The sequence below is a fragment of the Lissotriton vulgaris genome, chromosome 1_1 (assembly GCF_964263255.1).
Source record: "Lissotriton vulgaris chromosome 1_1, aLisVul1.2, whole genome shotgun sequence".
Classification (NCBI taxonomy): domain Eukaryota; kingdom Metazoa; phylum Chordata; class Amphibia; order Caudata; family Salamandridae; genus Lissotriton; species Lissotriton vulgaris.
In genome coordinates this window covers 1,092,538,122-1,092,566,121 of record NC_141685.1, presented here as the reverse complement: position 1 = coordinate 1,092,566,121, position 28,000 = coordinate 1,092,538,122, and the positions used below count along the sequence as shown (strand labels likewise).

Below are 28,000 nucleotides of genomic sequence, written 5' to 3'. Positions count from 1 at the left end.
GAAATAGTCACAAAAGAAACTGACATCAACTCTTCGGCGAGGAAGTTATGTGGACTCCATCAACGTCACTACTAGTGGACGACGTCGATACAGAGTCATGCTACGCCCTCTGCTGATGTGTGGGCATGCTGTGGGGAAGAAAGCTTTTGATGCAGTCATGCACCTGGGGAGGATTCTAAGGTAAGGAATCTGCAGCTAGATACTGTCTCTACCAGATAATGCGTTACCAAAGGTAAATAACTTGTTTGTTACTACATTGCTCTATTGCTCTTCGTCTGTGGAGAGACTGAGACCGTGGGCGTGCTGTTGATGGCATGCAAACACCAGGTGCAGGATGTTTTTAGCTTGTGGGTTGTCACGGAATGTGCTTGCAGGCAGTTTTGGTGCACTCTGGGTGTGCCTTCTCAATTACCCTCCTGATTATCGCCTCACCACAGTGATTTATTGTTTACCAACTGTTTTCAGTGTAATGTTCTCCTATGTGGCTCAAAATGTATAAAAGACTGCTGAATGTAACCTCCAGCAGAAAAGTGCAGTTGGTCGCTCTCTGGTCTTGCTCGAGCTAAAGCAATTAAACTTTGCTTCTTGACTGCTTACAAATGTGTTTGTCCGTGCTTTATTTAGAATGAGAAGTATGCTTTAACAGGAGGCATTGCTGCCCTCCAAAACCCCACTAGACGACAGAGCAAGGTCTTGCTGTGAGTTTCTCTGTCGCCAGCAGGAAACTGAGAGGTCAGTGTTCCTTGTAGTGTCCTGCTGGACACGTCCTAGTCGTTGTGCTATGTAAACCTACACTTTACACCCACCCACCACTGATGTCACGAGTCACGTGACACAGTTAATAAATAGGGCGGAGCGCACGTGCTCTTGGCCAGTCTTACTAACCCACTACCTTGTGTCTGCGTCCCTTATTGCAGTTCCATGTGGGCCTAAGGCCCAATACTACATTGGCGACGAGTTGGCTGTGCCCCGCGTGCACCAGCTACAGAATAAGGGGGAGAGAATGATGCCTGCCTGAAGGCAAACCCCCTGCGATGATCGGCGCCGGCAGTCGAGAAGCCTGAACTGCACCCACGCATGGGGTAAAGAGCGGACCGACCGGAGCCCACCCGCGTCGGCCGCACTGACCCCCGCCACGGAGAGACCAACACGGAGCCCACCCACGTGGTTAAACAGGCCCGTAGGCCGGAGGTGAGCCTAGGCGCTGGGAAATGCCTGGGGGGGGCCGCGCAAACCAGAAGCGACCCCCCTTATGACTGTACATCAAGCGGAGCCCACCCGCATGGCCATGGCGCCCTGCCGAGCGCGATGCGGCCGAAAATAAACACATAGAGAAGCAAGGCCAGCGGAGCCCACCCGCGGCCTGCCTGCAGCGTCCCCCACCGCGCAGCGTATGTTAAGTGAGGCTGCGGCGGCGGGGTGGATAATCTTCAAAGGGACCGCCGCGCAGCATGTGGAGAGCTGCCCGACGCCCATGCACACAAAGCGGAGCCCACCTGCATCATCGTGAGCCCCTTAGCCCCCACCGAGGAGGAGGCCGAGCGGAGCCCACCCGCACCGGCCACAACCGGGCCGCAACTGACTGCCCCCACCGGAGGTGACCGGGAACCTTCCCTGCACCTCCTGTGCTCAGCGCATGCCCCCCCCTGCGTGGGGTGAAGAAGGAAATCAAAGCGGAGCCCACCCGCGGCCACTCAAAGCAGCGTCATCACCTCCCCGCCCCGCGCGAAGCATGAAAGAAGCTGCGGCGGGTGGGAGAAGAACCGAATGAGAGAGCTGCCGGGCCCTGAAGAAATAAAGCGGAGCCCACCCGCGAAGAACCATGAGCAAGCACGGCCATAACCTCCCCCTCCCTCAGGTGCACAGCTAAACGAATAGTGTGGCTGCCGCGGAAGGAGAGGGGGTGAAAAAGAGAGGCTGTGGATCCCGGGCAGCGCCAGCAAAACCCCCCACGCAGCCCGTGAAAGGCACTGCAGCCCCCATCTCCTAAGTGGCAGCAGAGAGAGAAGTGACTTACCGGGCATCCACAAAGCCTGCAACCAGGAGGCAGCACCTCCCCACGTTGCCCGCTACACCCAGCACACCAGCAGAGCCAGAGTGGCTGCAGAACCACCTGCACCCACGCAGCACACAGTCAAGCACCAGACTCACCAGGCACCAAAGAACCCTCTGGGTGTGCCCCACTGGCGCCGTGCATCACTCGACCTGCAGCCCCAGCAAAGCAGTCCAGCACCAGTTTGGCCTGAGGCAGCTCACAGCCCAGCACCGGCAGCTCAATCAGGAGGAACGGGGGAAAAATCCAGAAAAGCATGAAACGACGTGGACTAACAACAAAGCTATCTAACGCTGCCACCTAGTGACCAGTTCCCACAACTGCAGGCTAAAAGGAACAAACAAGCCTCAACAACCCAGGAAACACTGCAGCTAAGCCAAGCAGACTCCCAGGAGAGGACAGCAGGGCACTGCGCACGAACGCGCCAGAAACGCGAGGAACGCGCCAGGAGTGAAGCAACTCCCCACAGAACACTTAAGAGTACGCACAACAAGTGTGCCCAAGGAACCAGAAGCGCGCCAACGCTGAAGCATTGCAACTGAAAAGAAAAGTGATCACACAGATCACCGGAAGCATCCAAGAAGTCAACCGCGTACTCAAAGGACACGCCAAGCCAGAAGCGCGCAGGAGGTCGCGCCTGTGAACCTGACTGAACAGTCAGCACCCAGGAAAACCTCTCCACACAGAAACACTGCTGAACGCAGGTCGGAGAGCACACACATCTCCACCGCCACAGCGAAGCCCTACAGTAGGCCGAAGACCACCCACGGTGTCCTCCCTCACACTGCCTTAAGACGGAGTCAGCCACGACCCAAGACCGGCAAGAGAGGAGTCTCACACCGCACGTGGCAGGCCCCCACAGCACCATGTGCTCCAACTACCAGCGACACAAGACCGAACGTCACGTCGCCCAGCAAGCAAGAAACACGTCACCAAGTGACTAGTCCAGACAAGCATGCCAGAGCAAAAACAGAAGCCGGCGCCACGACAGCGCCGCCTCGAGGTCCAAATGCAACGCCCTCGAAGTAAAGAAGAGTGACTGCTCTGTCACCCCAAAGACCGGATGAGCACAGGTGGACTGAACAAGCCAACAAAGGGAGAAGACTGAGGACTCACAACCAGCCAAGAAGCACACCCTGACACGCCAGATAGCCACCAAGGCGGACCGACGTCCCAGGATACAGCCCCACGGATGAATCAAACATAAGCCGCAGCAAGCGCAGTCCACGTCTCATCCCAACGCTTCCCCAGGCGACCGTCCATCCCCGAGCGTCGGCAGTCTGAGTCAGTCGACATCCCTGCTCCCGTCCGCAGATGCCAAGGGTGAAGATCAGCATTGAGCGGCAGCTCTCTCATCGCCTCAAGATGGAGTCGGCAGTGGCCCCACAACAGGCAAGAGAGGAACCGAACACTCTACGTATCAAGCCGCCACCTAAGGTCAACATCAACAAAGCGGAGGCACATGGCTGCCAAGGCTCTCCAGACATCCAACACTCCCGGCAAGTCCCCAACACCTATCATCCCGAGTCTCTACGTGGCTGGCAACCACCATCACCCCAGCCATCAGCACCTGCGCCAATCAACACCACTGCCAGAGACCGGCAGTGTGGACTGGCAAGAGGTTCAAGAAGTTCGAGTAAGACGTGGTCCGCGACCAAGGAACCAACAAACTTCGACACCCTCAAGAACCAGAAGTATAACCATTAACAGGAGAAGGTCGTGACGACTGGTCCAGTCACAGAGTGGAAAAGAAGACAGTGTCCTATAGCCAGGACAAGACCAGAAGGAAACGGGCGGAGTGCACGCCGCTTGGAGAAACCTGGTCAGGAGGACGAGAGCGGCAAAATAACTGGACCGTGTCGCAAAGAAGAAAAGAGGATGGAGAACGAGTGGCGCGACGCCACGAAGGGAAGGAGAAGGAGAAAGGAATCATGTGGCACGACGCCATCAAGAACAGTAACATCCAGAAAGGTGAGGAGAGGTGTGACGAGTCTGCACACCCACCAGAAGAGAAGATGACACCCACCAGAACATCGAATACAAGGGCCTACATGTCCAGGGGAACATCGGTAGCACTAGGTGAAGAACAGGCCAATACCTACAAGTCCTCTTACAAACCGTTGACTGCAGGAATGAACAGGCTGGACCATTGGCAAACACCCACCTTTGGGATTGAGCGGAAGTCTGGATGGGGAGAACACTCAGACGCCCGGCAGAGGGAGAACTGACCACCCCAGACCAGCCCGTGGATATCCAAGGGGCAAAGGCCTCAGGGACACCGGTGGCAGAGGGTCCTGACACGAGAGATGGATACGTCGCCGTCTACCCTGCATGTCCCAGGAAGAAGAGGAACTTGTGCGCAAAGGAAAGAGTCAGCAACCACCCTCCAGGCGGAGCTACGGATGCATGGTAGTAATCTCATCGCCTCCTCCATTCACACCGGCTTGTGGAGTTGGAGCAACGCTGCAGAGAACACCCTGCCCAGCGGAAACCTGAAGAAGAGGGCCTCCGGGACATCTCGTGGCAGGAGAATACCCACAAGAGAGGCATCCCAGTGAGAGGGGTGCCTTTCAACCTCTCCCTCCTTTGCAATATGAAACCAAGCTGCCTACAGTGGAGAAACCCGACGGACCAGTATAAGACAACCTCCATCAAGTCCACCATCTGGTCGTCCTATTCAGCGTCACCCCGAAAGCAAGATCTCAATGTACGGAAGAACATACTGCCATGGCGCAACTCCAGAAGAACACGCCCACCGAGGACCAGCACGTCGAGCCCAAGAGAACGAACTTTTCAGCTGAAGAGACTTCTCCTAAAGTTCGGAGATTGCATATTTTGTGTTTTTCCTCCCACAGGCTCGGACTTTTGTGTTGTCTCAACTTTTATTAAGTTGGGGAGGAATGTAGTGTCCTGCTGGACACGTCCTAGTCGTTGTGCTATGTAAACCTACACTTTACACCCACCCACCACTGATGTCACGAGCCACGTGACACAGTTAATAAATAGGGCGGAGCACACGTGCTCTTGGCCAGTCTTACTAACCCACTACCTTGTGTCTGCGTCCCTTATTGCAGTTCCATGTGGGCCTAAGGCCCAATACTACATTCCTCACGGCGGACTGACGTCACAGATGGCCAGGTGTGCAGGGAGAGACGCAGAAGCGATTCAAGGATTCCTCCTTTGCTTCCACCGGAAGTTCTTTTTCATCCCTCCCCGCTTTTTGCCAGTGGCCGACAAGCGCACCGGAGTGGGTGTGCGTGCGTCAGTCATTGGCCAAACAAACCCCAAAGGGGTTAAGAACCTGCCTGCTAGTAAGCATGCATGCTGTTGAAATAATTGTAAGCAACAATAATTTTTTTATTTAAAGTCTTGCCAGATTAATAATGCTATACCCATTGCTCTTAAAAATGCTTGCTGTTTTGCAGAAGGGAATTATAAACAGGCTTTTTGATCTCTTGTTTCTACTTACAACATTTTTTTTAATGTAATTTTTCTTGAAATAAAAGAGGCATTATTCTGATATGTACAGTAACTTCTATTACTGCAAATATAGGAATTACAAGAATTATGGTTAAAATAGCATCCCCCAGATAGGCTTAAGCAGACCTACCCTTCTGAAATTTATTGGGAGTAAAATGCACTAAAATTACCTGGACATACAGATTTTGATACAGTAAACTTCAAAATCTGTACCTAATAACGTACCCCAACTAGCAATGTCTTGGTGTTTCAATGCAAGTGAATTGGTCAAGTGACTGATGATAATAAACTAATTATTTTGTGAGTCATGGTGCAGATAGATTTTCAAAGAATTTACAGGATTTTATTAATGCAATTGCAGCATCTACCGCCTTCATCAGACTCACCCTGGAAGTGAAGGCCACTTTTTGCACTGGACACAGGTAAGACGTCCTGATTGGAGAATGCCAGCCTGTTTGGAATTCTTTCAAAGCATTCTTTATTTTATAATTTAATTCTTGTGTTTTCTATAATCTTGACATTGTTTCCAGTAAATGTTTTGTTTTTGATGTGGATGAAATAAACAATCTTGAACTAGAGCGTTGATCAGAATTCCCATTGAGCATTATATCTTTCACACCTATTTCTAAGAGCCACTTTCTTGTATTACTTCCTCTGAGGATTTGGGTGTATTATATGGTATGGCTGTGCCGCATTCCTGAGGAATATACTTGCAAAAACTGTTTTGGGTTCAGTCAGGCTCGTTTGCACTACCTTAAGCTCAACCTAGGGTAGCTAGATTTTCAAGCAGCAAGGTATGTAACGCAGTTAACATAACCAAAGAACAGACTAAGAAAACCACGCAACACGAAAGAAATATGACACCAATCTATAACAATCGATTATATTTTAATGAATTTTTTGAGTCAAGGATGAGCAAAATCCACTGGAGGGTTCTGGAGATACAGATTTATAAAGAAATCTTAATTTATAATCCAACTGCTAATAGGCATTGGCAACTGTAAAGTTTGAAAACTTTTGAAAAGTTTGATTGACTAGGGATGGCGTGGCTTGTGAGCCGAAGATCGCGGACACGTGAATGTGTTGCTCTGCGCTGGCCCATTACATATCCTACACCATCCGCTGCATGGGGACGACGCTGGCCGTAGTAACTAGACGTTCTCGGTGGAAGCTTCTCTGGGGCTACTTTTTGGGGCAGAAAGTTTCCTTAATGATGCTGCAGTAGCCGGCCCGGCTGGGTCACGTTAGCGGCCCTGTCCTGTCAGCTGGAGCTTGACAGAGCTGCTTCCTCCAGACTGACCAGCCTGCACTGAGAGGACGGTATGAACCACGTCACCACCAGACCATATGACTGTGCTTCAGCCCCTGTGGGGCTCCTGTTTGGGCCAGCTCCGCACAGCCCCAATGCCAGTTAGTTGCGTGCAGCACCCCAGCTGACTGGCTCTGTATCCCTTAGAGCGGGAAATCTGGGGGCCTCTATCGGGGCCCAGCAGCAAAGATTGAGGCCGGGGTGAGGCTGGGGACCGGCCAAATGAGCCACCCCTGATGTTGGTGGTGACCAGGAGACCTGGTTGGAGGCGGATTAGGTGCTGTCCAGCGCAGTGACTACCATCTCGACCGGGACCTGCTGGTGGCTCGACCCCGAGGATGGTGTCTAGGGCCTGATGGAGAGGCCCCCCTTCCGAGTCGGCTGTGTGGCTCCCGCAAACGCCAGAGTGTGTGACACTTGTTTAGGTCTGGCTACTGGCTGACACTGTGCAGCCCAGCTCTGGGCTACTGAGTCGAGGGCAACTCCGTCTGCCGATGAGCTCTGCATCTCGAAGAGCGGAGCACCTCAGGGCCTGTATCTGAAAGAACCAATTAGTTATAGATTTCTTAACTTAGAACTACCCCCAGGCATCAAACTGGATCCGGAAAAATTTTCGCCAGCAGGACCCCTGCGCTTCAAAAGGTGGCGTTGGTCAGCTCCACGTTCGTCGTGGTCGCCAGAATGATGGCGCAGTAGCTACTTAGACTCCACCCTCGTGCACTGACGTCAGTTCTGTTCATTCTTTTTCTGCGCCTGCCAGTGCTGATTCAGAGAGAGCGGTACCTCCAGCCACTCGATAGGCCGCAAGCATTTTTAAGCTTACCGTGCTCCCCTTTGGCCTTACCAGCGCCCCTCGGGTGTTCACGAAAGTGATGGCGGTGGTCGCAGCTCATCTGCGCACATCAGGTGTTCCAGTCTCCCCTATCTCTACGACTGGCTGTTGAAGGCGGGCTCACCCCAGGCTGTCGGCTCCCATCTCCTGACTGCGGTCGACCTCCTGCATTCGTTCGGGTTTTCAATCTATGTGCTTAGGTCACACCTGACTCCCTCCCAGAAACTCCTCTTCATCAAAGCGGTTCTGGACACGACGCAATTTCCCGTCTATTCTCTCGAACAGCGAGTCCAGGACATTTGGGCTATGATTCCGATCTTTCAGCCTCTATCCCGGGTTTCAGTCAGGATCATGGCTTCCTGCATCCTGCTAGTGGACCATGCCAGATGGCATATGCGGGCTTTGCAGTGGGACCTGAAGTTCCTGTGGGCACAACATCAGGGGAACCTGTCCGATTGCGTCCAGATCTCGGAGAACACTGTACACCAATTACAGTGGTGCCTAACGAACCAGGATTGGGTCGACTGCAGATCCCTCTCCCTTCCCAACCAGAGTTCACAGTGGTGACCAATGCGTCACTTCTGGGGGATTGGGCAGCCACCTTGGGTAGGTGGAGATCAGAGGCCTCTGGTCTCCGGCATAGTCCCGGCTCCACATCAACCTTCTGGAGCTTTGGGTGATTCCTTTTGCACTCAAAGCATTCATTCCCTCTGTCTGGGGAAGAGTAGTGCACATGTTCATGGACAACACTACTGCAATGTGGTGCTGAAACAAACAAGGCTGGGTGGGGTTGTGGACCCTATGTCAAGAGGTCCTCCGCCTCTGGACATGGCTGGAACATCAGGGCATATCACTAGGTTAGTTATAAATTTGTTACCGCCCCACCCATCCTCCCTGTTCTGTGAACTGAATTCTAGGGTTAAGGATTTCCTTTCAGGGCCCTAGTTTTGTGCACCAGTGGTCAGTGTCAAACTCCACACTGCAGGATCCGGCTGATGCACATAAAACTCCACCTCCCGATCTCACCAACACACTGGCTAAAAAACACAGTGGGTTCGAGCGATAGGGCGAGGGAAAAAACAGGAGACCAAGGAAGGGAAAGGAAGGGGTCTGCAGGGAAGGGATAGCTGAAAGACAAGAAGACAAAACAATGCACAGGTTAGTACTGTTATTTCAAATCCCTGTCTCTCTGCTTCTTTTAGTACTATTTGAAAAGGGTTCACCTTTCTAGAACCAATGCTCTCTTCCACCTCCCTGTATATCCTGGTAGTGAATAGCCTCCTCCCTGTACAATGATGAGTTTGTCTGCACAAGTTTCCTAAGGATGGTAAACAACAATTAGTTCTGAAACACTCCTCCTGCTTTTGACGGTGTATACTAATGGTATAGAAACAGCACCTACCCCTCCTTGGTTAGAAAGAGTCTTTAAAGAAACGTGTATCCTCCACCAAAATAAGTGTATTCAAAACCAAAACAAGTTATGCTCTTCCAAATAGTATTTTAGTGTGGCCCATAAAAGTAAGGTTCTCTTTTAGGAACACGGCAAGACGTAGCCTCCTACTACTGTCCTCCGCTTCCTTCCAATTATCAACAAATGTCTTCAAACAAATATCACAGTTCTCCCCAACACGGCAAGATGTAGGCCTTCCCACTATCTTCCGCTTGGTTAAATGAACGCCTATGACACTAGTGCCGTACTTCGTAGCGGCAATGCGCGGAGGGTTCCCCACAGCACTCCGCTCTCCGGCGAGAACACTCACAGGAAATAATTCATCAATGTCAGTTCTGTGACACACAGTTTCCTTTTCAGGAGCGTCACTGTTTACATCACCGCAGCGCGTTTAACATCACGCGCTGCGTTATTACTTACTGCACCCAAGGCGCTTCTTCTTCCTTGCCGCGCGTCTTCTGAGAGAGGCTCCCAGTCCGCTGACGAGCGGCTAGATCAAACAGCGTGTGTTCCAAAACAAAGATACGGGAAACTCCTTCCCCGCCGAAACTGGCAGACCACGGAACCCTCGGAAATCAGCGCGTTCCGAAAGCACACGCGCTGTAGTCAGCAAAATACTCAAGCAACGCTTCTCAAACACAGTCCCAAGAGAAGCCAGGAAACTAAAGTCTGGATAGCCACACAAGCACCATAGATTACAAAATTACTAACAGGAAGCAATGGGTCCACCTGACTTTTATAGGACCCCGCCCCCCTGTATAGGCATTGTGGGATTTGAAGTTCTTAGACTTTAGGTAGGCGCCTTGTTAGATCCTGACAGTCAGTGTCTTGCATGGCTCTGCGCTTCTGGCATGGAAAGTCGTGTACAGAACTGACGTCAGCGTGCGAGGGCGGCGTCTAAGTAGCTACCGCAATGTCATCCCGGCGACCAATGACGAACACTGAGCCTACCAAAGCCACCTTTCGACACACAGGGGTACTGCTGACTAAAAACTTTCGGGATCCAGTCTGACGCCTGGGGTAATTCTAAGGTAAGGAATCTATAACTAACCTATGTTTCTTACAGATATATTGTTACCAAAGGTAAGTAACTTGTTCATTGGGGACAGTGGTCCTGGAGGGAGGGTAGACTGGGGGCTGGCCAGCTAGATCTGCCTTCAGATTGGTTGTGACTGGTGTACCTGGCTGGGGCCTGCCTGAATAGATCTGGAGAAGCCTATCTGCTGTAATAGACCTGCATGGGGGTGCGTGAGACTGTGTTTACCAGCCACCCATGTGGAGGTACGCTGCTTGAGATTCTGAAGCCCCCCGGACATAGTGAACTGAGGAGGCCTCAGGAGTTGAGGTGGGGTTACTGGGGGCCCTGTATAGACTTTGCAGCCGAAATCTGGGCCTGCTGAGATGAAGGCTTCCCTTGTGTGGGTGCCTCGATTTTGCCTCCTCTTCTTGTACCAGATTCTCGTGTTCGGAGAAGCCTAGAGGCCATTGCTGTCGATTAATCTGGCTTGTGGCACGCTTCAACGCCTGGGGTACTTCAGGGGGATGTCACTGGCCCTGCATGCTCGCTGATGTACTTGAAGTTATCGGCCTGCATCTCTGGCGGATTTGGAGGAGTGATTGTTTCTTGCCAGGTGCAGTAGGCACTTACTGGTACTTAGGGGCCCAAGGATTGTTCACCTTCCTGGGGAAGGGACCTTTGCCAAATATCCAAATCCTCTGGCACAAACACAGGTGCTTGACATTAAAGGGGCCCCACAGAACCTATTTCTGAGTCATGTGGTGATATGTTGCAGGTGGACCCCCACTACCTGAAAGAGAGTGGGTCAAAGCGGCACAGTGCACTTTCTGATCAAAGAAGCAAGGATCGCTGTGGACACCATTCTCTGCAACAGTGACGTGATTGGCTACTATCACAGTTCTTGGCACAGCGACACGGTCTGCTACAGTTGCCCTGCTTGACACAGCAGTGAAGTTGGTTGCTTAGCCACAATCTGAAACAGCAGAACCAGCGAGACTGGCGCCCACAACTCTTGGGGCTTACAGAATGCAGAAGTACACTTTCATTAGAGGAAAAAACCTCAACTCCATCTTATACTTTGGAACATACCAGGCAGATCCAAAATAGATCCGAAAAACCTCCATTACTCTGACTCACACTGTATGTGTCATGCAGTTCACAAACACACAGAACATACAGTTGGGATGTTAGCACTTGGAAGCTGAAAGAGAAACGTTAGTTATAGATTCCTTATCTTAGAATTTCCCTTGGATCCGGAAAGTTTTACTTAGCAGTACCCCTGCGTGTCAGTAGGTGGCGTCCTGCGGCTCCGCGTTCGTCACTGGCGTCGTCAACACCGAGATGACGTCACGGAGACTACTTAGGCGCCCACCCATGTGCGCTGACGTCAGTTCTTTCTTTTCCCGCGCCAGCAAGCGCAGATCCGGATTGAGCACATACCTTAGTCACTTTTTAACTATTATTTGAGACTTTTGTCTCCCCCCACCTAGGGATGCCTGGCGTTAAGTTCTGTGGGTCCTGCCACCGTAATTGTCGGTGGCGGACCCCCACGATGTTTGCCTCTACTGCCTGGAGACTGATCACGACTCCCTGGACTGTCAAGCCATGGCCCCGAAGTCCTTGAGGGAGCGGCGTCGGAAATTGCTGGAGGTCCGGCATTCGTCACACCGCCGCTCTGGGTCTAGGGGCCGGGTCCCGGAGCCGTCGCTCCTCGGGCTCCAAGTCTTCGGATTCTGGTAAGCGACGTCAGAAAAAGAAGTCAAAGACGCGTTTTCGCTTTCCCACGTCCCCCGTCGCTCCTCGGAGGCAGATGAGGGGGACTGGGGCTCCTCTGAAGCCTGGGAGTCCCACGGTCTTCCCGCCCTACCCGGGTCTGTCGGCGACTACCAAACAGGTGCAAGAGTTTCTTGCTGCCATGGACTGCCTTTTTAGGCCTCTGGCTCCCGTCGGCATGCCTTCGGGCCCACGGTCCTGTGTCCAGATCCTGTCGGCCCAGCTGCTCCGCCAGCAGATCCAGCCCCGTCGCCACAGGATCCTACGCCATTGGCTCCGGCCCCGGAGCCACGAGGTGCAGCTTTGCCGGCTCCGGCCTCGTCGCTGCCCTCGGCTCCACCCTCGGCGCTGCACTCTGTGCCGTTCATTCCTCCCTTGCCCCGGTTCTAGGACCATTTTGTTCCGACCTGGGATCTGCATTGGGAGGCGGCGCCGGTCCGGACCCGGCCGCAGCTGTTCTCGGTGCCGTTTCCGACGCTGTTTGTTCCTTCTCCAGTTCCGGCCCTGCTGCGGCAACCGCCGGAGGCGGAGGAGGACTGGGAAGGATCCGAGGACCCCCTTGCCCGGCAGTGTGACTCCGAGCAGGGTGAACGACCTGGAAGACGCTGGTGACCTTGATGTCTCTTCTGACCCGGGGTTCACCTCTCCCCCGCCTACAATGAATGAGGGCGCTTCCTACACGATGGTGCTCCGTCGGGTTGCTGAGGCCCTCAACCTCAACCTCCCCGCGGTGGCCCTCAAACCAACCTCCTCGCCGAGGTGCTCCGGACGCGTCTACTTTGTCAGAGCTGTTGCTTCCCTTCATTGACTCCCTTACTGAAGTCCTCTTGGGCACTTGGTCGTGGCTGTCCTCGGGGGCCCCGGTGGATAAAAACATTACCAGACGCCACCGCCTTGCACCTGGCGACCCGGCCTTTCTGACCACCCATCCCACGCCTGAGAGTCTGGTCATCCAGGCCTTGACGTCGCAGAGTTCCTTTCCTACGGCTCCGCCGTACAAGGACTCCAAGAAACTGGAACAGTTTGGTAAGCAGTTGTTCTCTTCGGCCAGCTTGGGGCTGGGGTCGGTGAACACCGTTTGCTTGTTGGGCCGCTACTCTTGCGCAGTGTGGGATTCCATTGCTCAAGTGTTGCCTCAGTGCCCTAAGGAGGTCCAGGCTGTCCTTTCTAAAGTAATTGCTGAAGGTAAGGATGCGGCTAAGTTCGCCATTCGGTGTGGTTTGGACACCGCAGACTCGTTGGGCAGGGCGATTTCTACAACAGTGGCGTTATGATGCATTCCTGGTTGTGTACGACTGGGTTCTCACCCGATGTCCAGAGCTCGCTCATGGATATGCCATTTGATGGCAACCACCTGTTTGGTGATAAGGCTGACAGTGCGTTGGAGTGTTTTAAGGACTCGCGGGCTACGGCCAAGTCCTTGGGTCTTTCTGCAAAGAATCGGCCACTCCTGGGTTTCGTGGCCAGGGCAGAGGCACCCAGGCACGTTCCTTCACCAAGCCTGTGCAGAACCAGCCTCAGGGCGGCCGTGGTCGCAGCTTCCGCAAAGGTGGGTCAGGGAATCAGCATGTGGGTCAGTCCACCTCCACCCCCGCTGCTCCTACCTCCAAACCTTCCTAGTCCGAGCTTCGTGGATCACTCCACGCCAGTGGGTGGCAGGATCCGCCACCACCTCCCCCACTGGCCCGATATCACATCGGACAAGTGGGTGCAGCAGTTAATCAACTAGGGTTACTCCCTTCCCTTTCAGTCCTCCCCTCCAGCCATACCACCTCGGTGCCACCGCATGTCGGGGGATGATTTAGTTCTTCTCCAACAGGAAGTCACGGCCCTCTTGGCCAAGGGGGCCATCGAGTGTGTTCCTGGACAGTAAGTAGGGATTTGTTGTTATTCCCACTACTTTCTTGTCCCCAAGAAGTACAAGGGGGGCCTGCACCCCATCTTGGACCGCCGGGGCGTCAATCGCTTACTCCGGAAGGAGAAGTTCAAAATCCTGACTCTGGCTCAGGTCCTGGCTGCCCTAGACCCTGGAGACTGGATGGTAGCGTTGGACTTACAGGACGCTTATTTTCACTTTCCCGTCCTGCCGGCCCACCGGCGTTACCTGCGGTTCATGGTGAACCAGGTGCGTTTTCAGTTTGCCGTGCTCCCCTTCGCCCTTACCAGTGCCCCTCGGGTGTTCACGAAAGTGATGGTTGTGGTCGCAGCTTATCTGCGCTGGTCTGGGGTGTCAGTCTTCCCCTAGCTTAACGACTGGTTGTTGAAGGTGGGCTGGCCCCAAACGGTCGTCAGCCACCTTCGGACTACATCCGACCTCCTGCATCTGCTGGGGTTCTCCATCAATGTGCCAAAGTCGCACCTGAGTTCCTCTCAGAAGCTCCCTATCATTGGAGCAGTTCTGGATTTGACGCTGTTTCGGGTCTATCTACCTGAGCAGCGAGTCCGGGATATTCAGGCTATGATTCCGATCTTTCGGACTCTATCCCGAGTTTCAGTCAGGTTGACACTCTGGCTCCTGGGCCTCATTGCCTCCTATATCCTGCTAGTGCAACATGCCAGATGGCATATGCGGGCTCTGCAGTAGGACCTGAAGATCCAGTGGGCGCAGCATCAGGGCAACCTGTCCGATCATGTCCATATCTCGGAGGACACTGCTCAACAATTTCAGTGGTGGCTCACAAATCGAGATTGGGTCAGTGGCAGATCCCTCTCCCTTCCCCAACCTGAGCACACAGTGGTGACGGACGCGCTCTCCTGGGATGGGGAGGCCACTTTGAAAACGCGGAGATCAGAGGCCACTGGTCTCCGGCGGAGTTCCGGCTCCATATCAACCTTTTGGAGCTGCGGCGATTCGACTTGCACTGAAGGTATTCCTTCCCTCTGTCCGGGCAAGTGTGGTGCAGGTGTTCACGGACAAAACCACTGCCATGTGGTATTGCAACAAACAGGGCGGGTGGGGGCCTGGACCCTTTGTCAAGAGGCTGTGCTTAACTGGACATGGTTGGAACATCAAGGCATTACCTTGGTGGTTCAACACCTGGCAGGTTCTTTGAACGCCATGGAGGACGACCTCAGCCGCTGGTGCATGATGGATCACGATTGGCGTCTGAACTCGGACATGGCGCAATGTCTCTTTCTGCAGTGGGGAGAGCCTTGGTTAGATCTATTCGCCACCGAAGAGAACGTGCAATGTCGTCAATTCTGTGCGTTGGAATTTCCAAGGCGGCACTCGATCGGCGACGCCTTTCATCGCAAGTAGAACTCGGTCTATTGTACGCCTTTCCGCCGATACCACTTCTGCCCAGAGTGCAGAAGAAGATCAGGCGCAACCGGGCCCAAGTTATCCTTGTGGCTCCGGATTGGGCACGAAGGTAATGGTATCCCGAGCTACTCAGCATGGCGGTCGATCCGCCGATCCGTCTTCCTTTTTTGGGAGGATCTTCTGTTGCAGCAGCAGGGGACAGTCCTGCACCCGAACCTGCCCAGCCTCCACCTCCATGCGTGGAGCTTGAGCAGCGACAGTTGACAGCTTTTGACCTTCCTCCCGAATTCTGTGATGTCATTCTGGCAGCCAGGCGTCCCTCCACTAAAACGGTATACGCCTGCAGGTGGAATACATTTGTGGCATGGTGCACAGCAAAGGCTGTGGATCCCCTTTCTGTCCCTCTTTCTGAGTTCCTTTTGTTCCTTCTAACTTTGGCTCAGCATGGCTCTGCTCTGGGTAGTATCGAAGGTTATCTTTCGGCCATCTCCGCCTTTCTACCGCTTCCAGATCAGCCTTCTCTTTTTAAGTCCCCGGTTGGTAACCGTTTCCTCAAGGGCATTAAGCATACGTTTCCACCCGTGCCTTTCATAATGCCTCAGTGGGACTTGAATCTTGTCTTGACCTTTGTGATGTGCACTCCCTTTGAGCCCCTTCATAAATGTCCCTTCTAACTCTCAAGACGGCTTTCCTGGTAGCTATCACCTCTGCCAGAAGAGTGAGTGAGCTCCAGGCTCTTTCTTCTAAACCTCCTTTCCTCTCTGTTCATCCGGGCGAGGTGGTTCTGAGGACCCGTCCTTCTTTCTTGCCTAAGGTTGTCATGTCCTTCCACATCGGGCAGACCATCACTTTGCCCACCTTCTTTCTGCCTCCGCATCCCTCCAGGGAGGAGGAGAGGCTCCATCGTCTGGACCCAAAACGGGCGCTCGCTTTCTATCTGCAGCGTACACAACAGTTCCGTGTGGATGACCAGCTCTTTGTTGGATACGTGGGCGCCAAAAAAGGTCGGGCCGTGCGCAAGCGGACCATCTCCCGGTGGGTTGTTCTGTGCATCAAAGCATGTTACTCCTTGGCTAAGAAGGAGTCTCATCTGCGGCTGCATGCCCATTCCACCAGGGCAACTGCAGCCACTACTGCCTTGGGATGCGGCGTTCCCTTGCAGGACATTTGTCAGGCAGCTAAGTGGGCATTTTTTGTTTGGTTAATAACTTTGGTGCTATCCACCCCATGCCATCTATATCTAAAGTCCCTCATGACTACAATACTCATTCCAGCTTCCTCATGCATCTTCCCATTTGTGGGGATGTTTCAGCTGTGACTCTGAATGTCTACCATCTTGCACCTCCAGCCTTCCGTACCTCTTTCCACTGCAGCTGGTTTTTACCCATGCCAATGAAACTTATTGGGTTTCGCCACAAGTCTCTGACCCCTCAGAGGGTTGCTTTGAGGTGTTTACGTGGACCCGTGGTCCAGTATTATGGTGGATGGTGGGGAAGACAGCAGAGGAATGGCTGTCTATCCATTTCTCACATATTTTTTATTTTATTTAATTGTAAAATACTTTTTAATTTTTAAATAAGTGTATTATTTCTGATCGATACTTCTACTTGCAGATTCCTTTAGAATATTCCAGGCTCTAGACTGGATCTGGACATTTTAATAGCTCTTCTATGCCAGAAGTATCAGCATCACTGGGGCCATAAACTTCCCACCCGATGCCTGTTGTCAATTCCTTTTTTCCTTGCTCTTGTGCAATGTAGATCTGGAGCTTCCTGTCTTGCGATGACAGAGTGTTTCTCATGAATTGGTGCAGACTTTCACGGTCAGATGTCTATCATGGACATCCATGACATTTGTTTGCAGTGCCTGGGGTTTGAGTATGACATGAGGTTGCATTACTTCTGCCTCAGTATGCAACTGATGACCATCTACGAAATGGAAGCTACACTTCATGGCCTGGGATCGGAATGGCCGTCAAATTTCATGACAGTCTCAGCCAAGCTCTAAGTTCCCCTCTTCAAGGCTTTTGAGGAAGAAGCGCCACAAGCTCTAGAAGTAGAATCAACACCAGTCGTCTTCAAAATGTAAGCCCCTGAAGCATTCTCTAACCCCTGCAGAGTCTTTATCACAACCGAAGCAAGTTGTAATTCCACCCGCTGTGGACGCAATGCCTGGCTGTGCCACCACTTCTTCCTGAAACTTAGCCTTTGAGGGCTTTACAGGTGCTGCCATAGTACCTGATGGTGTTTCAGGCTTACTCTAAGCTCTAGACTCCAGGTGCAGATCCTGCCTTTTTTTTTTCACAACAAATTTTATTGATTGATCAGGTAAAGGCATACACACAGTTCTCCACAGTTAGGAGATCACTGCCAAATATCAACACATGTCTCAATATCTTGGAAACCCAATCAATAAAAAGAAAAACTCCCCCCTATCTCCCCCCACCTCCCACAGCCACCCAACAACCCCTCTACCCACCCCTTATCCCTCCCTAACCCAGTGCACGCGATCACAGTAAGCCTCCTTTAAGTGCTGATAATATGCCAGGCGCTATGCGTCTCTCTAGGCCTGGAGTCCATCGTCTAGATCCGGACCGTCGTCAGGGTCTGCAGGAGGCTCCAGAGTTAAACCCCTATAATTGGCCCACCTTTTCCAGATTTTGTAATGTTTCCGGGGGCACCCTCTGGCCTCGAATACTAGGCGCTCTAGCCCCATAAAATAATCCAGTCCAGCCTTCCACGCACTCAGGAGGGGGGCTCGCTCATTCTTCCATGCCTGTGCCAAGTCCCGCTTGGCCACAACTAGACCCAATAACAAAAGGTGACGTTTGTAAGCATTCCCTCCCACACCCTCCAACACATGAACTAGACCCAATCGATGGGTACGGGGGAGGTCCCATTCCAGTACCTCCGACAGACAGCTCCATACACCATTCCAGAACCTAGTCAAGCCAGCACAAGACCATACAGTATGCAGCAGGGTACCTATCTCAGCTCCACATCGCAGGCACTCCGGGGACACAATCAGGCCCGCCTTCCACAGCCGCTCCCGTGTATAGTAAGCCATGTGCAAATATTTGAATTGGATTAGTCGGAGTCGTACCGCGATAGCGGTCCCACGCGGGGACTCCAGTGCCTCCCTCCAATCATCTTCATCCAGGGGTCCGACATCCTTTTCCCAGGTGTCTTTTAATGGAAGTAGGGAGGAGGAACAGTGGGTGACTAGCGTTTGGTAGATACAGGACACCTTTTTATCCCGAGGTCTCCCATGAAAACCTTCGCTTCCACGGGGCTGAATTGCGGCAGCGACTCCAAACCAACTAGACTAGGCGCGAGCGCGTGACAAAACTGTAGATACCTCAAAAATTGGGTCTTGGGCATGTGGAATTCGTCCCTTAGCTCCTGGAATGACTTGAGAGTTACACCGGACATAACGTTTCCAAGCGAAGAGATCCCGATAGAATCCCATCCGCCAAACCCCACCAGCGAGGCCAGCGCTGGGAGCCGCCCGTTATTCCACAATGGGGTCTCCACCGTCAACCTACCCCACCAGCACATGCGACGCAGCGCTTGTCGCCAAACCGCAAAAACCACTTGTGTGGCACACGGCAGCCGCCTCCGGAGTCTGGCCGAGTATAAGATTGTGTGCAACGTGTTGTCCCCCATCAGCGAGCGCTCCAGAGCATATGCCGGGTCTCCTCCATCTGCGTACCACCATTCATTCAGTACTAGCAAATGGGAGGCCTGGTAATATGACAATAGGTCTGATGTAGCAAGGCCACCACAATATGCGGATATGAAGCACGTGCGCAGCTCCACCCTGGCGGCACCCCCGGCCCACAAGAAGCGGTCTAGGATAGAATTGACCTGCCGGAACCACTGAGTGGCGATCAGGTGCGGATGGTTCTGCAACTGATATAGAAGGCGCCGACGTGCGATCATTTTAAAGATCGCAGACCTACCATATATGGTAAGAGGCATCCGGGACCATGTTTTAATATCCGTTTGGACCTTCTCCCACACCGGTATCACGTTGCTCTCCCACGAGATCGTCGCGGACTCGGATAAGAATACTCCAAGATACATTATGCCCCTGGCCGCCACCTGCAAGGTCGACGCCCACGAGCCCGCACCTGCCCCGTCTCCCAGCACCCACAGGGTGGACTTACGCGGGTTAAGATAGAGGCCCGATACCTCGCCAAATATATGCATGATTTCCAACACTCGGGGGCCCGATCTATTTAAATCTGTGAGAAAGAAGAGGACGTCGTCCGCATAGAGTGCGATCCTATCAGTGAGTCCCCCATCCCACACGAAGCCCCGCATCTGCGCGTCGATGCGCACCCAAGAGGCCAGGGGCTCCATGGCCAGTGCAAACAAGTATGGGGACAGCGGGCATCCCAGACGGGTCCCCCGGCCGATGGGAAATCTCTCTGAGACCGCTCCGGAGACACGCACGGACGCTGTAATGTCGGTATATAGCAGTCTGACATATGAGATAAACACCGGGCCTAGATTAAGATGAGGCAGGAGCGCAAACAGATAGGTCCAACTCTCAGAATCAAAAGCCCTATCTATATCTGCCAACAGCAGGGCTGCCCGTTCCCCAGTGGCCCCCATTGCGTCCACGGCCGTCTGCGCCGTCGAATATTGTGCCGGGTCGCCCTACGCGGCATAAAGCCTGCCTGATCTGGGTGAACCAGATCGGCCACGTAGGGGAGGAGACGGTTCGCCAACGCCTTAGCCAGTAGTTTAGCTTAGATATTGCAGATCCTGCCTTTTTACCTCAGTGCAATGTTTCAAATGTTTTTACTCAGGCAGCAATCTCCTCTGATGTGCTCTCCGGCCCCATTGGACCTTTTTAAACCCTTGTTGTGTTCATGCTGGCGGGTCCTTACCCAGCCTCATTCAGGTCCTTTTTTCCTCCGGCATAGCCATTCTCATCATGTCATGCAAACGCTGACTTTCTTGTGGGCAGATCCCTCTCAAGTGTCAAAGACGATGCCACTGAGACATCTGAAGCTGGGTGTGACAACACGGCCCCTGAGGGCATTAGCCCCAATATATCCCCTGTGGGCAGAAAACCCATTAGGCACCAGGGACTATTTTCTTTCTTTAGTGTAGGGGTCGAGGTCTGCCTGAATGGGCATGCTCATGCCCCCAGCCCTCCATAAAAAAATGGGCACAGTCTTTCTGCCCCACTTGGGGACATATTGTGGCAATAGCCCCCGATCTGCCCCCCGTCGGGGGGCAGAAAGCCCACTAGACACCCTGGACTATTTTTACTTTGTGTAGGGGTTCTGCTGCCCAGAATGGGCATGCCAATGCGCCCAACCCCCCAAAAATATAATGGGCACTGTTTTTCTGCTTCCCTGGGGGGAAGATCGTTGTTATTACACCCAATCTGCCCCCCTCCCTCGGGGGCAGAAAGCCCACTAGGCACCAGGGATATGTTTATGGGCATGTGAGAGAGCAACCCCATTGTCAAGAGTTGCTCCCCCTTTTTTAGATACTCCTTTTAGCCGTTTCTGCAGATCAGCGATGTATTTAGGCTCATCTGTCTCCAAAGGGGAGGGGGGGGCAACAAACCACTAGATACCAGGGAAAATTTCTGTGTGTGTGTGAACTGGAGTTTGGCTGACGGTCTGCATGAACTGGTGTTAGGCTGGCTGTGTGTGTATTGGCATTTTGCTTGCAATGTGTGTGGACTTGTACTTGCTGGCAGTGTGTGTAGACTAGCGATTGGTAGTGGTGTGTGTGGAGTAGCCTGGCGGTGTGTGTGGACTGGTGCTTGGCTGGCAGTGTTCTTTGGATGGTGCTTGGCTGGCAGTGTGCGTGGATGGCATATGACTGGCAGTGTACGTGGACTGGCACTTAGCTGGCGGCTTCGACGGACTGTCCCTTGCCTGGTGGTGGGGCTTGCGTGAACCCCCCAGCGTTTCCTTACCCAGAATCCACTGTAAACCTCAGATTTAACTAAAAAGTCACATTTTCCTCACAAGCCACACCTCCCCAGGTGTCTAGTTTTGAGAATGTCTGGGTTTGGTAAGTTTCCATAGATGCCCGCCGAGTCCGTGACCAAAAACTCAGGTGACCCCCTTGCAAAACTAAGTCTTTTTTATGATTGATAATTTTGAAGTCTCCACAGTACATTTTGGGCCATTTCCTGTCAAGGGCACTAGGCTTACCCACACAAGTGAAGTGCCATTTTTATGGGAAGACATGGGGAAATTCTGGGCGGGTAGAAGTTTGTGGCTCCCCTCATATTCCAGAACTTTCCATCACAGAAATGTGAGGAAAATGTGTTTTTCTTTTTTACAAAGTTTGAGGTTTGCAAGGGATTCTGGGTAACAGAACCTGGTGAGAGCCACACATGTCACCCCATACTGGATTCCCCTGGGTGTCTATATTTAAAAAATGTACAGGTTTGCTAGGTTTTCCCAGGTGCCGGCTGAGCTAGGGTCCAAAATCCACAGCTAGGCACATTGCAAAAAAGAGTTTGTTTTCACTGGAACAATGTGATGTGTCTATTTTGTATTTTGGGCTGTTTCCTGTCATGGGCACTAGGCTTACCCACACAAGTGAGGTACCATTTTTATCAGGAGACTTGGTGAAATGCTGGGTGGGTGGAAGTTTGTGGCTCCCCACAGATTCCAGAACTTTCCATCACAAAAATGTGAGGAACATGTGTTTATATAGTTTGAGGTTTGCAAGGGATTCTGGGTAAAAGAGCCTGGTAAGAGCCACACAAGTCCTCCCATCCTGGATTCCCCACACAAGTGAGGTAACATTTTTATTGGGAGATTTAGGGGAACAAAGAATAGTAGACAAGTGTTATTACTAATTGACTTTCAATGCATTTCTGCACTCCAAATGTAAGTCAGTGTGTAAAAAAGAAGTTAGTTTGAAAAATGCCCTCTAATTCACATGCTAGTATGGGTACCCACAAATTTGGAGATGTGCAAATAACCGCTGCTTCTAAACTCCATATTATGTTCTCATTTCGTAAATAAATAGGTTTCCTTGGTACCTATTTATAACTCTTTTTATTTTACCAAATGAATTGCTGTAAACCTGGTACTCAATGAAAAACCATTGCAAGGCACAGCTCGGTTATTGGCTTTGGGTGCCTCAGGTTCTTGGTTAACCGACAAGTCCACAACCAGAAGGGTCCAGCGGGCGTAATGGTATATTGCTTTAAAAAATCTGCCATAATTAGAAGAAGTTGCAGGTAAATACATAGGAACAAATGGCAGTTTTTTTCAACTCAATTTCAATATTCTTTTATTTCAACTGTTAATTTCTATAGGAAAACCTTGAACTATTTACATAAATGATCCTTTGCTGAATTCAGAATGTTGTCTACTTGTCAGAAATGTAAAGCTTTCCAGGATCCATTATTGGTTGCACGCCCATTTCTACCACTAACTGGAAGGAGGTTGAAAGAACAAAAATTAGGAAAAATAGGCTTTGTCCCAGTAAAAGGCCAAAACTGTTTAGAACATTTGTGTTTTCTGACAAAAGTCTGCCTGTTCCTAAAATCTGGGAAGATGGTGATTTTAGGACAGCAAACCCTTTGTTGATACCATTTGCAGGAAAAAAACAGATGCTTTCTTCTGCAGCACTTTTTCCTCAATTTTCTACCCAAAAAACAAAATGTTGCGGTATTTTGGCTACTTTCTCGGCCCCCTCCAGGGAAATCCACAACCCCTGGGGACCTTTAGAATCCCCAGGATGTTGGAAGAAAGGGGCCCATATTTGGCGCAAACTGCCCCACATAGACAAAAAAGGCTTACGGCCACATGCATCAACCTATTTAGGAAGTGCAAACGGTGCGAATCGGTAAATTCGGCCGTTTACGATTCCTAAATAAGTTATTGGGATGCATCATGCATTTTTTTGAAATTCGCTATTTTTAGCGATTTCCAAAAATGCGATTGCTTTTAAGGAATCGCAAATTTGCGATTCCTTAAAAGCAATGCATGATTGTTTTTTAAATTGCGAATTCGCAATTAGGGGGTGCAAATTACCACGAGGGTGAACCTCGTGGTAATTTGCGAAAAAGTATTAAAATGCTCAAAATAGCATTTTAAACACTGTCATTGTCAGGATTGAGAGCAGCGCAAGAATACGCAAGCGCCACTAACCTTACTCGGATGGCCAGCAGAGACGATAGACGATAGTCCTTCCGACTCCGCTCCGCACAAACCCCTACAATGGAATATACCCACTGTTTGAGCCTGTACGAATAGGGGCCGGGAGGTAGATTGACATCGGGGAATGGCACGTCAGGTATCGTCTGGTCGTTACACCATGAGGTTACTGGTACAGGGACACTGCAGGCAGAGGAGGAGACAGAGAACAAAAGATTAGTTCTGCAGCAGAACTTACGGGAACCCAGGATTCTCCCCCAGTCTTCCCTACTCACCAGTTTATCCACCCCATGTATCCTTAAAGGAATTCTCAGAAAAGTACCAAAGTAATAGTTTAACCAGAAGTACTGAGGAGTTAACGTCACTCCTCTGTCTACCAGGTCGTAACCACAAAATACTTCTTTGAATTACGAACTACAAGCGTGGAAGCACCACGCTTACAAGAACCACAATCCTCCTTGTGGAACCAAGTATACCAAGTATCAGATAAGGTCAGTAGCCACTGACAACGAACACAATTTTTCCCTGCAAAGTAAACAAGAAATAGCGGCAGCTTTGATACCGCTTTAAACAGAAAAGATACACAAAGAAGAGGAGGCGAGCCCACACTCCTCTGGGTACTTGCACGACTGGATATGACTCGGAACAGAGAATCTCCAACAGGGTATTTGACCACGCTGGCTGTTCATCGGCGTCGTGCAGATCAAGGTAATGACCGCGCTGGCTTTTGATCGGCGTAGTGTAGAACAGGTTAACAACTGACCACGCTGGCTTTTGATCGGCGTCGTCCTCAAGAATCCTAATCGAAGCGAGAAGGCTCATCCACTATGAGCGAATACAGAACACGAATTGACAAGCCCCGTTGTGTTCCGAAGGTGGAGCTTATATAATGTCCTCCCAGTTAGCCAAACCCCAGCGCCGGATGGCCTTCTGGGACTTGTAGTGCTTCCGCAAAGGACTGGAAATACGGAATCTTTTACCTTTGGCCTTGTCGATGGTAGCGATCGCTACAGAACCCCCTCTCGTGGACCGCCGTCCCGGCGGACGTCCCGGCTTCCCGGGAAACCGCTCATGGAATTGTTCTACCAAATCGGGACAATGGAGATGGTCCAAGGGTTCCCAGGTCCTGTCTTCGGGACCGAACCCTTTCCAATCCACCAGGTATTGTATTCGGCCTCGGACCAAGCGAGAGTCCAGAATAGAACTCACTTCATATTCTTCGTGGCCCTCGATTTCCACCGGAAGAGGACGATCAGGTAATCTCACACTCGGAAGACACGGACGTAGGAGCGATACATGAAAAACAGGATGAATCATCCAGGATACTGGCAACGAGAGTTTCATGGCTACAGCGTTTATCCTCTCACAAATGCCATAGGGACCAACATACTTAGGTTTCAATTTCGTAAGTCCCTTAAGATGCAGGTTACGTGTAGAAAGCCACACCTTGTCCCCCACCTTATACTCAGGTTCAGGAGTACGCCTCTTATCAGCGAAAGTCTTCTGGGTTGCTTGGGCGTTTTCGAGATTGTTCCGAGCCTCGATCAGAATAGCCCGAAGATGAGCATGATGTTCATGAATGGCAGGGACCAAAGATTCAGCCGGCCATTCAAAGGGAAGCATGTTTGGATGGAATCCATAGAGGCAAAAGAACGGGGAACATCCCAAGGTGGTATGTACAGCGTTATTGTAGGCGAACTCCGCCAACCACAAGAGGATGGTCCAATCTGTGGCGTTCTGTAGCAAGAAACAACGCAGGTATTGCTCCAACGTCTGATTTAGACGTTCCGTTTTACCATCCGTTTGCGGATGATAGCTTGATGAGAGTCGAGCATCGATCTGCAAAATGGTACATAGAGCCTTCCAGAAACGGGAGGTGAATTGTGTCCCCCTATCTGTAATCACCACTCTCGGTAATCCATGTGGACGGACGATGTGTTGGAGGAAGACTTTGGCTAATTCACTGGAGGAAGGCAGCCCAGGCAAGGAAATGAAGTGTCCCATTTTCGTAAGATGGTCAACTACCACCAGCACGACCGTTTGTTTCTCACACGGGGGCATCTCTACAATGAAGTCCATGGACAGCATGTGCCACGGTTTGGGTGGAATCGGTAAAGGTTGTAACAGTCCCGGTGGTTTGATGTGACTGGCTTTCCCCTGGGCACAGACCGCACAGTTCTTCACGTATTCTTTGGTATCAGCTCTGACACCAAGCCACCAGAAGGATCGTTCCACGTTAGCGATTGTTTTGTAGATGCCCATGTGTCCCCCTAGAACAGAATCATGCGCCCATTCCAGGACTTTGCGTTGCAACGCAGAGTTGGGGACATATAAGGCATGGAAATGATAGGCCAATTTATCCTTTTCACATCGCTTGTCGGGCTCTTTCTGTACCCAAGCAGTGATATCCTGGTCCGTTAGGGCGACTCGAACGTCATCCAGAAAATCTTCAGAGGTGATCAAGGCTATAGCTATTTCTGGTGGTTCGATCCCCTTTAGAATGAAAGGGGGGTCTGTCGAGGTTGCCGCTTCTTCCTCACCCAACCTGGAGAGCGCATCTGCTTTTCCGTTACGAGTTCCCGGTCTGTATTTGATCACGAAATCAAAGTCTGAAAAGAAGAGGGTCCACCTCAGTTGTCAAGGAGTCAAGGCCTTCGCCGTCTTTAAGAACAGTAGATTGCGATGGTCTGTGATGATTTCTACCGTATGTAACGCTCCAAGGAGGTAATGCCTCCATTCTTCGCATGCTCTTTTGATGGCTAAGAGCTCTTTGTCGGTTATCGTGTAGTTTATTTCACACGGGGTGAGCTTCTTAGAGTAGTACGCCACCGGGTGGAGTTGACCAGAGGTAGGATGGCGTTGAGACAGGACTCCACCTAGAGCAAACTGAAAAGCGTCAGTTTCCAACACAAACGGCATCTTGGGGTCTGGATGACGAAGGATGGGAGCTTGTGTAAACTTCTCTTTTAGGAGTTGGAATGAGGTTTCGGCCTCCTCTCCCCATTTGAAAGGAACATTTTTTCTCAAGAGGGATGTGATGGGATGGATGATTTTGGAGAAATCCTGTATAAAACGCCGATAGTAATTGGCAAAACCGAGAAAGCTTTGCACAGATTTAACGTTCCGTGGCGTTTTCCATGTGATGATGGCATTCACCTTACTCATGTCCATGCGAAATCCGTGAGTGTCAATACCATACCCCAAGAAGGCTACCTGTTGGACATGAAAAAGGCATTTCTCCAGTTTGGCATACAGGGAGTTTTGTTGGAGCCTTTCCAGCACGATTTTCACATGGGTAATGTGATCTGATAGAGACACTGAATAGATTAAAATATCGTCTATATAGACCACGCAAAATGTCTCCAAACACCCCCTTAACACTTCGTCCATAAAGAACTGGAAGGCGGCTGGGGCGTTGCAGAGGCCAAAGGGCATCACTCTATATTCGTAGAGACCAAACTTAGTTCTGAAAGCAGTCTTCCACTCATCTCCTTTCATCACGCGGACCAGATGATAGGCCCCTCGGAGATCAAGTTTTGTAAAATAGCGCGCACCTTTCAACTGATCCATCAACACCGGAATTAGGGGAAGAGGATAGCGGTTCTTGATGGTCACCCTGTTAATGGCTCGGTAGTCGATACATGGTCTCAATTCCTCGCAATCCTTCTTCGGTATGAAGAACATGGGTGACGAGGCCGGGGAGGTGGAGTGTCTTATGAACCCAGACGCTATATTGTCCTCGATATAGGTTTTGAGGTACAGTGTTTCTTTTTCGGTCAGGGCATACACCCTACTGCAAGGGATGTCTGCGCCCGGAACGAGGTCAATCCGACAATCGTAGGTGCGATGAGGAGGTAATTGGGTAGCTTTTTGTTTGTCGAACAAGGCATGAAAGGACTTGTATTCTTCTGGTAAAGTGGTGGCACAACAAAAGGAATCAACTGTGCATTCGCTTGCTAAGAAGGTAGCGAGCGAGGGAACAAGGGGGGAGTCTTCGTGTATGCCTTCTCGACAATGTTCCTTGCAATACTCGGATGTCATACTCACGGTACGGGAAGCCCAGCTCACCAACGGATTATGTTGTGTCAACCAAGGCATACCTAGAATGAGTCGGAACTGAGGGGCATCGATCAGGTCGAACTGGATGTATTCACAGTGATCCTCACCGAATCTCATTAATAGGGCAAACGTATGGTAGGTGACCGGGCCTGAAGTTAGTACTGTACCATCCACTGTTTTAACTGTTTCAGGTATCGTTTTCTTTTCACAGGAGATACCCATGCGGAAGGCATAGGTCTGGTCTATATAATTTCCGGTAGCCCCTGAATCTAACAAGGCATCTACCCTTACTGGATTCTGATTGGTAACCCATAGAGCAACATTCACATTCATATGGGCGACTGCAGGGTGTAAGGTATTGGCTACAAAAGGGGAGACCGTATCATGAGGTCGTCTCGAATCAGAGGTCTCTATCTGATTCAAGACCGTCAGTTTTCCGCCGGTTCACTAGAACTAAGAGCAGCCTGCCCTCGGGGAAGGGGGTTTTTCCCGGGAACGTAATTCCTAGCTCTACAGTCATTGATGAAGTGCCCTCCTTTGCCACAGTATAGGCAGAGTCTAAGCCTCCGTCTCCTGTCTCTTTCTTCCCGGGTAAGAGGCCCACGTATTCCC

General features: G+C 51.4%; 1 protein-coding gene across 1 annotated transcript in view; it reads left to right on the top strand.

Annotated features, from left to right (window-relative positions):
* MEI1 (meiotic double-stranded break formation protein 1) overlaps positions 1–28,000 on the top strand; it is a 3,731,473-nt gene that overhangs the window by 2,090,891 nt on the left and 1,612,582 nt on the right. Inside the window, exon 16 of the mRNA XM_086963480.1 lies at positions 5,895–5,955. Within this exon, the coding sequence (XP_086819606.1) occupies positions 5,895–5,955 (61 nt within the window). The remainder of the gene's footprint in view (positions 1–5,894; positions 5,956–28,000) is intronic.